The 9,553-nt window shown below is 53.2% G+C and overlaps 1 protein-coding gene across 1 annotated transcript in view; it reads left to right on the top strand.

Moving 5' to 3' along the window:
• Nucleotides 1-9,553, top strand: part of LOC119300767 (replication factor C subunit 2) — an 11,710-nt gene that overhangs the window by 629 nt on the left and 1,528 nt on the right. The window contains exons 2-9 of the mRNA XM_037577659.1: nt 68-146; nt 272-351; nt 1,396-1,515; nt 1,614-1,683; nt 1,775-1,848; nt 1,932-2,052; nt 2,187-2,249; nt 2,331-2,390. Of these exons, the coding sequence (XP_037433556.1) occupies nt 68-146; nt 272-351; nt 1,396-1,515; nt 1,614-1,683; nt 1,775-1,848; nt 1,932-2,052; nt 2,187-2,249; nt 2,331-2,390 (667 nt within the window). The remainder of the gene's footprint in view (nt 1-67; nt 147-271; nt 352-1,395; nt 1,516-1,613; nt 1,684-1,774; nt 1,849-1,931; nt 2,053-2,186; nt 2,250-2,330; nt 2,391-9,553) is intronic.

Here is a 9,553-nt window from a genome sequence, read left to right as displayed (position 1 = left end):
TTCTCGCGCAGTTTGCGAAGAAGCCCTCGTGGTTTTGCTCTAATTGCGCCTGTTCCTGACGTCGCAGCCGGCCGAGGCAGGTGAAGGACGTCGCGCACCAGGAGGAGGTGGTCCGTGTGCTCACCAACACCCTCGAGACCGCCGACGTACGTTCGCGCGCGCGCTCTCTCTAACCCTAGCTCTCCATCTGAGTCGTGACGATGTTTTTGTCTTCTAATCTGTTCATTGAGCCCCTTGGGAGGTGTCTTATTTGATGTTTGGTCCCTTGCAGTTGCCGCACATGCTGTTCTACGGTCCGCCTGGCACGGGGAAGACCACCACTGCGCTCGCCATTGCCTATCAGCTCTACGGGTACTCCCTTGCTGGCCATTTTTCTTGGTTTTCTGTATTTGTCTCTGCTTGGGTCAGTATTAGCAGTAATCATCAACTTAGAAGGTAGGGATGTAAACCGGGTCCCGTTTAAGCCCATGTATGGTCTAACAGTTCAATAAAGCTTTTTTCCGAGGAAAATTAACTATGTGGCTAGCTAAAACTAACTAAACGGGACTTGTGGACGCCATTTATTTGCCATTTACACCCCTAGGTGTCATGCTTGTCAATGGTCAGCGATGGTGTAACAGTAGTCAATGTAATGGGAGCATTTGATGCGCATGGTGCATTGTGCAATGTTCTGAGTCAATAGATGTTGAGCTACTTCTGTATATAGTTTGCTGTAGAGTTCTATGGAGATCCATTCATCAGAATGGCGTGCTAACTCTGTTCATTGTTGTGCGCAAACAGTGTGTAGTAATGGGATTACATTTCTTTCTAGAAAGTTGGAGCTTTTGATAAGAATGGACCGTCACGATGTTAGTTTTTTTCATTTGGCAGATGCTGGATTGTCTAATCAGTACAATCTTAAGAATTGGGTGTATGTTTGAAAACAACAACAATTGTTTCGAGGGTATGGTTTACTGATTATGTGATGCACTAATACTCACTGGGCCATGTAACAAGTAGAATGCCTGCTTTATTATTGGACAGTGAGGATATCTTTGTGCCATAGGTATGGCAATACTCATTAGAATATGCAAACATGTTAATGCTTCATCATTGGGTTAATGAGTTGAATGATGCATATTCAATTCTAATTCAAGAAATGAGAACCTTCGGCAGTTTAAGCTTTATAGATGCTTCATCATTGGGTTAATGAGTTGAATGATGCATATTCAATTCTAATTCAAGAAATGAGAACCTTCGGTAGTTTAAGCTTTATAGATGCTTCCCTAAAGGTCTTATCCTTTGATTGTGATAATTAATTGGTTCCAGCATCTCTGGTAGTAAAAACTATATGAGATTACTGCCAGTATGATTGGAAACTCAGTTTAGTTTTCTGGTCCTCTTTGGATAACTCAGTCCAGAGCTCTACAAGTCAAGAGTTTTGGAGCTTAATGCCAGTGATGAACGGGGAATTAATGTGGTGAGGACAAAGATCAAGGATTTTGCTGCTGTGGCTGTTGGTTCTGCACGGAAAGGGTAAGCTCAGCACGATTAGGAACCTTCAGATTTTCTGATTTTCGTTTGATAGTTACATTATTGATCACTGTCTATTTCTGTTTTGCTATGGCCTTCAGTGGTTATCCCTGCCCACCATACAAGATTATTATACTAGACGAAGCAGATTCGATGACAGAAGATGCCCAGGTACATTACCATATGTAGCACTCATATATCATCATTGTTGCAGTACTTTATAAAGTATGTGTGAGTTGATGATACCATGATTTATTTGCAGAATGCATTGAGGCGTACTATGGAGACTTACTCCAAAGTGACAAGATTCTTTTTTATATGCAATTATATCAGCAGGTATTCATCAATCTGTTCATATTATTTTTCCTGTGGTACATTATTTATTGAATTTATGAACCCATGATCATTGTGCAATGCAGGATAATAGAGCCACTTGCATCAAGATGTGCAAAGTTTAGGTTCAAGCCTCTTTCAGAAGATGTGATGAGCAACCGCATTTTGCATATATGCAATGAAGAAGGGCTCACTCTGGATGCTCAGGTAACCTTACTGTTTTCACTTCAAAATATATGCCCACATCAAACATATTCCCAGCCCAAGTTTTGCCACAGATCCTTTAATCAATTGTTGGCTTATCTTGACATATTGAGTGGCTTCTGTATTTTCCATGTTAGGCGCTATCCACATTAAGTGCCATCTCTCAAGGAGATCTTCGTCGTGCTATAACTTATCTTCAGGTCTGATGGTTTTCTCAGTTAGCACTTTGCATTATGCTATGGTTTAAGTATGTCCATTCATGTTACTTTTTGTGGTTGCAGAGTGCAGCTCGCTTATTTGGATCTTCTATTTCTTCCAGCGACCTGATTAGTGTTTCAGGGGTATATCATCACACACTTTCTTGCAAATGCCAACTTACATGTCAAATTACAATTTTTGCTTCCTGCAACATATTGTTATACGAAAAACTTGCTTGCTTGATAATGTTGTTCTCTTGAACTTTAATAAAGTGGATTTGGACCAGGATTTTGTTTTGGTAAGGTTCTGCACATGGTGTGATCAAATTGCTTAGTTGCAATCTCATGCTGTGATAAATTTTACTGTGAAAAGAGTTGGTCATTCATTCATTTGAACAAGAAACTGTTTATTCTCTGTCTTCTCTTGGGAGGTCAAACTATTCCGTTTTCATCAAGTTGACCTTCCTGCTGTTAAGGAGTATTAGTATTGGTCTAGGAGTCCTTATTAGTCTATGTTTAGTTTCCTTACACCTCAAGTTATGTGTAATATATATATGCCCCTTGGGCCTTCAATAAAGATAAGTTGCTTTCCTAACATGGTATTAGAGCCTAGGTTTAGGTTGTTAGACCTTTGAACCTGAGCATTGATAGTTGTGGATGACACTAGGAGAGTTGGGACAATTTTCGTTGGTTTATTTCTCACACAATGCCATGCCAACCTGAGGGGTTGGGGTTACATACTTATAGGCTGCTAGCCAGCCAAGCATATGCTGAGATGCTGCTGAGATGCCAGTCTAAGATGCTATCCTAACTGACAGTCCTTGATGGTCAAGAACTCTATCCTAACTGCCACAAGGACCATGTGCTGCAGCCCCACAATGACCCTAGTACACAGACTTATCCATCATTCTCCTCCTAAGTCTTGTACGTCGTCTTGTGGGAGTGTTGAATCATCCCGATCCTGGAGCAAAGCTCGAGGAACTTGACCCTCCCAAGAGGCTTGGTGAGCAGGTCTGCGAGCTGATCCTTGGTGTTGATGTAGCTCGCCTCGATGCTCCCTTCTTCCACACAACTGCGGATGAAGTGATACCTCAGCCGGATGTGCTTGCTCCGTTCGTGGAACACGGGGTTCTTTGCCAAGGCCAGCGCGGACTTGCTGTCCACCAGGAGCTGCACCGTTCTGGTGTCTTGAACGAGAAGATCACCAAGCAGTCGAGCGAGCCAAAGCGCCTGAGTGCAGGCGGTGGAGGCCGCTATGTACTCAGCCTCACAGCTAGAGGCCACCACCTGCTGCTTGACTGATTGCCAGCTCACGAGACACTTGCCGAGGAAGAGGAGGATCCCGCTCGTGCTCTTGCTGGTGTCGATGTCGCTGGCGTGGTCGCTGTCGCTGTACCCGACGAAGTGTGCTGCCCCCGGACACCTAGGGTAGTGGAGGCCGTGGTCGAGGGTCCCTGCTATGTAGCGGATGATCCTCTTCACTGCCTGCTGGTGTTCCGACGTCGGTCGCTCCATGAACCGACTGACATAGCCGACGGAGAATGCTAGGTCCGGCCGTGTGTGGGTGAGGTAGCGAAGGCTCCCCACAAGGCGTCGGTACTGCGTAGCATCCACTTCCTCCGTCGTGCTGTCGCGGCTCAGTTTCAGCCTCTCCTCCATCGGAGTGAGAGCTGGATGGCAGCCGGTGAGCCCAGCTAGCTCAACAATGCGCTTGGCGTAGGCGGACTGTCGAAGCGCGATCCTGGAGTGATCCTGGTGCACCTCAATCCCTAGATAGAAGGAGAGGAGCCCCAGATCACTCATCTGGAAGGTGGCCTTCATGTCTTCCTTGAATGCCACCACCTCTGCATCTTTGGTGCCGGTGATCACCAAGTCGTCAACATAGACGCCCACCAGCAGGGCATTTCCTCCACTGCCCCGTCGGTAGACAGCGGCCTCATGCGGGCTTTGCTCGAAGCCCATCTTCTTTAGCGTGGAGTCCAGCTTGGCGTTCCACGCCCTAGGTGCCTGCCGTAGGCCATAGAGGGCCTTGCGCATGCGGAGTACCTTGCCCTCCTGGCCGGGAATCGCAAAACCCGGTGGCTGATGCACGTAGACTTCCTCCTTCAAGTCACCGTTGAGGAATGCCGACTTGACATCCATGTGATGGACATGCCAGCCCTCCTGGGCAGCTAGCGCAAGGAGAAGTCGCACGGACTCCATCCGTGCCACTGGAGCGAAGGCGTCGTCGAAGTCGACTCCTTCCTGCTGCAAGAAGCCTCGGGCCACCAGGTGAGCCTTGTGCTTGATGATGGCGCCAGCTCCATCCCTCGTCAGCTTGAACACCCACTTAAGGGTGATTGCGTGGTGACCACGAGGGAGGTCAGCGAGCTCCCAGGTGTGGTTTTGCTCGACCGCATCCATCTCCACCTGCATCGCGGCGCGCCATGCCGCATCTCTCTCGGCCTCTGCAAAGGACCGTGGTTCGCCGTCCTCACACGCGAGTTGTAGCTGCGCCTCCAGGTCACATGGCATCAGTCCCGGCACCGGCTGGTTGCCGAGTAGATCATCCATCGTGCGATACCGCAGCTGTTCACCTCTATACCATGCGTCGACCCGCTCCTCGTCGTGAGTGAGCGGGGAAGCGAACTTCATCGGGTTGTGCTCTGCGTGAGCTGGTGCTGATGAAGACGAACCCGGAGTGGTGACCGCCGGGGCTGGAGTATGCGGCGTCGCCAGTTGTGGTGCCGTCGGCGTAGCGGGCACCGGAGTCGATGTAGTTTTGGGGGCCGGGGTAGACGTGCCCGGCGGAGAGGAGCTGCTTGCTCCCCCGGCTTCCTTGAAGTGAGGGCACTCGACAATGAAGTCGTCATACGTCGGCGTCGCGCCGTCGTCCACCGCCTTGTCCCATTGCCACCCTCGCCCTTCGTTGAACACGACGTCTCGCGCCGTGCGCACACGCTGTGTCTTTGGGTCGAGGATGCGGTAGGCCTTTGAGCCCTCCGCGTAGCCGATGAAGACTCCCGGAGTGCTCCTGTCGTCGAGCTTGCCAATCTGGCCAAGCTCCTTAGCGAACGCAAGACAGCCAAAGACCCGCAAATGGGAGACCGCCGGCTTCCGCCCATGCCAGGCCTCATACGGTGTCCTGCCGTCGAGTGCCTTAGTAGGCGAGTGGTTGAGGATGTAGACGGCCGTCAGCACCGCCTCTCCCCAGAAAACAGCCGGCATCCCTCGCTGCTTGAGGAGAGCCCGAGCCATCCCCACAACCGTCTGGTTGCGCCGCTCGACGACTCCGTTTTGCTGCGGGCTGTACGACGCGGAGTAGTGGCGCTGGATGCCCTCATCGGCGCAGTACGACGCGAATTCAGCTGCCGTGAATTCGCCGCCGTTGTCAGTGCGCAACACGCGCAATTTGCGGCCGCTCTCCGCCTCCACACCAGCCTGCGCGCGCCTGACGGCGTTCGCCGCTTCTCCCTTGCTGCCGAGAATCATCGCCCACATGTAGCGAGAGAGATCGTCGACGAGCAGCAGGAAGTAGCGTCGACCTCCTGGTGTGGCTGGCGTCACCGGGCCGCACAAGTCTCCGTGCACGAGCTCCAGCTTCTCCTTAGCCCGAAAACTCGCCTGTTGGGGAAAGGGGAGTCGTCTCTGCTTTGTCAGTACGCAGATGTCGCAGAACTGCTCCACATGGTCGAGGCATGGCAGGCCTCGTACCATCTCCTTGGCACTTAGACGCTTCAGGGCCTCAAAGTGAAGATGCCCAAAGCGCTCATGCCATTGCCACGCCTCGTCGTCCCGACGGACAGCGAGACAGACCGGTTGTGCCACCTGCACATCAAGGACGTAGAGTCGATTTCCACCTCTGGGTACCTTGGCGAGAAGGCGACCCTGGCGATCCCAGATGCGTAGGACCCCATGCTCAATCAGCACGCGTGAGCCGTTCTCATCCAGCTGTCCCAAGCTGATGATGGAGTTCCTTAGCGCGGGGATGTAGTAGACACCGGTGAGCAGCCGGTGCTCTCCCGTCTTGGTGGTGAAGATGACGGAGCCGACGCCCTTAATTTCCACAGCGGAGGCATCCCCAAACTTGACGGAGCCTCGCGCATCGGAATCGAGCTTGGCGAAGAATTCCCTTTGACCGGTCATGTGGTGGGTGGCGCCGGTGTCGAGGCACCACCTCGTAGTCTTGTCCTTCCCGGAGGCATCGCCGAGAAGAGCGTGCGCCTTTGGCTCGTCGAGGTGGATGAGAGCTTTTGCGACTGGTGTCGCTGAAGATAGCTCAATGCTTGCATGTGCCATGAATAGAGCCGTCTCCTCCTCCTTCGCCTGTGCGACGTGGGCCTGGCCTTGTCGTGGTTGCCGACACTCATTGGCCCAATGGCCAAACCGGCCATAGTTGTGGCAGCTGTTGTCTTGTGCCGGCTTGGGCTTGCCAGCAGCGCCGTCCTTGGCGCCTCCGCGGGCGTCCCCTTCGGCACGTCCTTGTGCCCTGCCCGGGGGGCCTCTTCGCGTCTTACGCTGCTTGCCACGCTTGCGGCCGCCCGTTGTGGAAGAAGGCTCCCCCTTCTTCCTGTCACCAAGGCTGGCATCCCACGGCTCCCGAGTTAGGAGCAGCTTCCCGCCGGTGGTGATGGGCCCCGAGGAAGGTTGTGGCTCGTCGGTGTCGATGACCTTGAGGCGACCTATCGCCTCCTCGATTGTCACCGTGGAGAGGTCCAGCAAGGACTCGATCGACCGAGCCATCTGCTTGTACTTCTCGGGGATGCACCGAAAGAGCTTCTCGACAGCTCTCTCCTCGGTGTAGGTGGCATCACCAAACTTTACCAACTTCTGCAGCAGAGTGTTGAGACGGAGAGCAAAGTCATCAACGTCCTCACCTGGCTTGAAAGCCAGGCTCTCCCACTCCTTACGAAGTGCCTGCAGAGTGGACTTGCGAGAACGGTCGCTGCCGATGCGTGCCGCGGCGATGGCGTCCCAAGCTTCCTTGGCAGTCCGCTTGCTGGAAAGCGAGAACTGCATCTCGGGCGGGACTGCGGCGATGAGGGCGTCCAGCGCCCGTCGGTCCTCTTGGTGGTCGACGTTGCTGTCCTGGACTGCCTCCCACATGCGCCGCACCTGGAGCCTGACCTTCATGATCCCGGCCCACTCGACGTAGTTGGTTTTAGTGAGGGTAGGCCACCCAGCACTGGGACCAACATCCCTGACCACAGTCCGGACCTCGTAGAGGCCGCGGTCCTGGTCGTTGCAGCCGCCGTCACGGTGCGCACCTCCACCTGGAGCGCCGGCGTGCTCGGCTGCCCACTGCGCCGTCCGCTCTTGCGCCACTTTGGCGCGGTCTGCGTCAGCGCCGTCGTCCGCAGGCGCGGAGCTGCTGGAGCTGTCGGAGCCGCCGCGGAGTGCTTTGGCATCCGCCGTAGCCTCACGTGCTGCGTCTGCTGCTGCTTCTAACTCCGCCCTGGCTGCTTCTAACTCCGCCCTGGCTGCTTCTACCTCCGCTTTGGCTGCTGCCAGCTCCGCTGCAGCCAGCCTTGACACCCTTGCTGCCGCAGCAGCTGCTGCTACAGCTGCTCGCTCACGCTCCTCTGCCACGGCGCGCTCGGCCTCCTGCCGGCGCCGCATGCTCGAGGTAGCCGTGTGCTGAGAGCGACTTGCAGACATGGCTCGCTGCAGGGGGCTGTTGCGTGAAGAGGAGGCTGTTGAAGACGAACTGCTGCTCGACAGTCCGGAGGGAGGAAAGTAGCCAGAGGCAGACGGAGCAGCTGCTGCTACCGACTTGGGCTGCTCGCAGGAAATGCTCAGGGTACAAGATAACGAGGCTCTGATACCACTTGTTAGACCTTTGAACCTGAGCATTGATAGTTGTGGATGACACTAGGAGAGTTGGGACAATTTTCGTTGGTTTATTTCTCACACAATGCCATGCCAACCTGAGGGGTTGGGGTTACATACTTATAGGCTGCTAGCCAGCCAAGCATATGCTGAGATGCTGCTGAGATGCCAGTCTAAGATGCTATCCTAACTGACAGTCCTTGATGGTCAGGAACTCTATCCTAACTGCCACAAGGACCATGTGCTGCAGCCCCACAGTGACCCTAGTACACAGACTTATCCATCATAGGCCCCCTCCGGCGCCGCAACTCGCCTCATGATCGATTTTTTTTCTCCCATAATCTATCTTCGATCGATCCCCTGGATCGATCTCATGCCGCCGCTGCTATCGATACTAGATTGATCGAGTCCGGAAAGAACATGCCCGTTGTTGCTCCCTCCAAGACGTGCGCTGACTGCCGCCTCACCCGATCGCCATCAAGATCGACGCCCAGGCCGCTCCATGTCGCCCAGCAAGCCTACTGGATTGATGCGCCGTTGGGCCTCTACACGTTCACTGCTGGGCAGCCATGGACCAACTCCTGGATTTGGACCCTCGACGGACGTCCGTGTTCTTCATCGACGGCCGCTCCTGCCCTCCCAGATCGACGTGCCCTGCAGCAGGTCTCCCATCCGGATCGATGCACCCGCCTGTTGGATCCCGTCGCTGTACACTTTGCATCCATCTGATTCGGGCCGCCTGGTGGCCTTCCGTCCAGATCGGGCAGAGCCACCGATGGTCACGTCTCTAGATCGGGTGTGCTGCCGTTTCTCTGTCTGCCTTGTCTCGATCTTAACTCAGTGCGACTCATGCTAGCTACTCTCACACGTCCTGCTGTACTGCTGCCCTTTTCTGCTCTAGGCGCTGCTCTGCGCTGCTGTGGAGCTCTTCTTGCTGCCTTTCAGCCACGTACATGGCTGGGTGCTAGCATCTACTCCGTTTCGATCTTGATTATTTTTCCAATGTCTTCTGCATACACGATGCCTTTTGCTTCTTCATGTGTGCTTTCTAGCTTCCTAGTTTTCTATAATTTCCGCTGCGTCCACCAAATCCGTTGATATTTTGTGTTTTCTCATGTCATGCGAGTCCACCAAACCTATGTCCATCAGCCTTTTTCTGGTCATTGTCCTCTGTATAGGATTTATGTGGCCTCTCTTTGCATTGTGGATCTAAGCCCATTCTCTTGCCGTTGAGCTTCTTTTGCCGTCGGTTTTCATGGGCCATGATTCTTTAAGCAATGCTTCTTCTCTTGATGTGCCATCTTCTTTTGACAACCCATCTTCTCTTGTATCTTCTATCGATGCGGTGTCTTCCTCTGATGTGCCATCTCTTCATTATCCCCTTTGGCGACTCGACAGGTTTTGAAGACTCTTCATGCTACGACGACACTCTCAAGACGCGGATTTGGATTATGTTTTTTTTTAGTATTACACTTCTTCAAATGCAATGCTATTGCATA

This window comes from Triticum dicoccoides, chromosome 5A (genome assembly GCF_002162155.2).
Source record: "Triticum dicoccoides isolate Atlit2015 ecotype Zavitan chromosome 5A, WEW_v2.0, whole genome shotgun sequence".
Taxonomy (NCBI): Eukaryota; Viridiplantae; Streptophyta; class Magnoliopsida; order Poales; family Poaceae; genus Triticum; species Triticum dicoccoides.
Note: the sequence above shows the minus strand (reverse complement) of the source record. Positions and strands in the feature narration are given on the sequence as shown.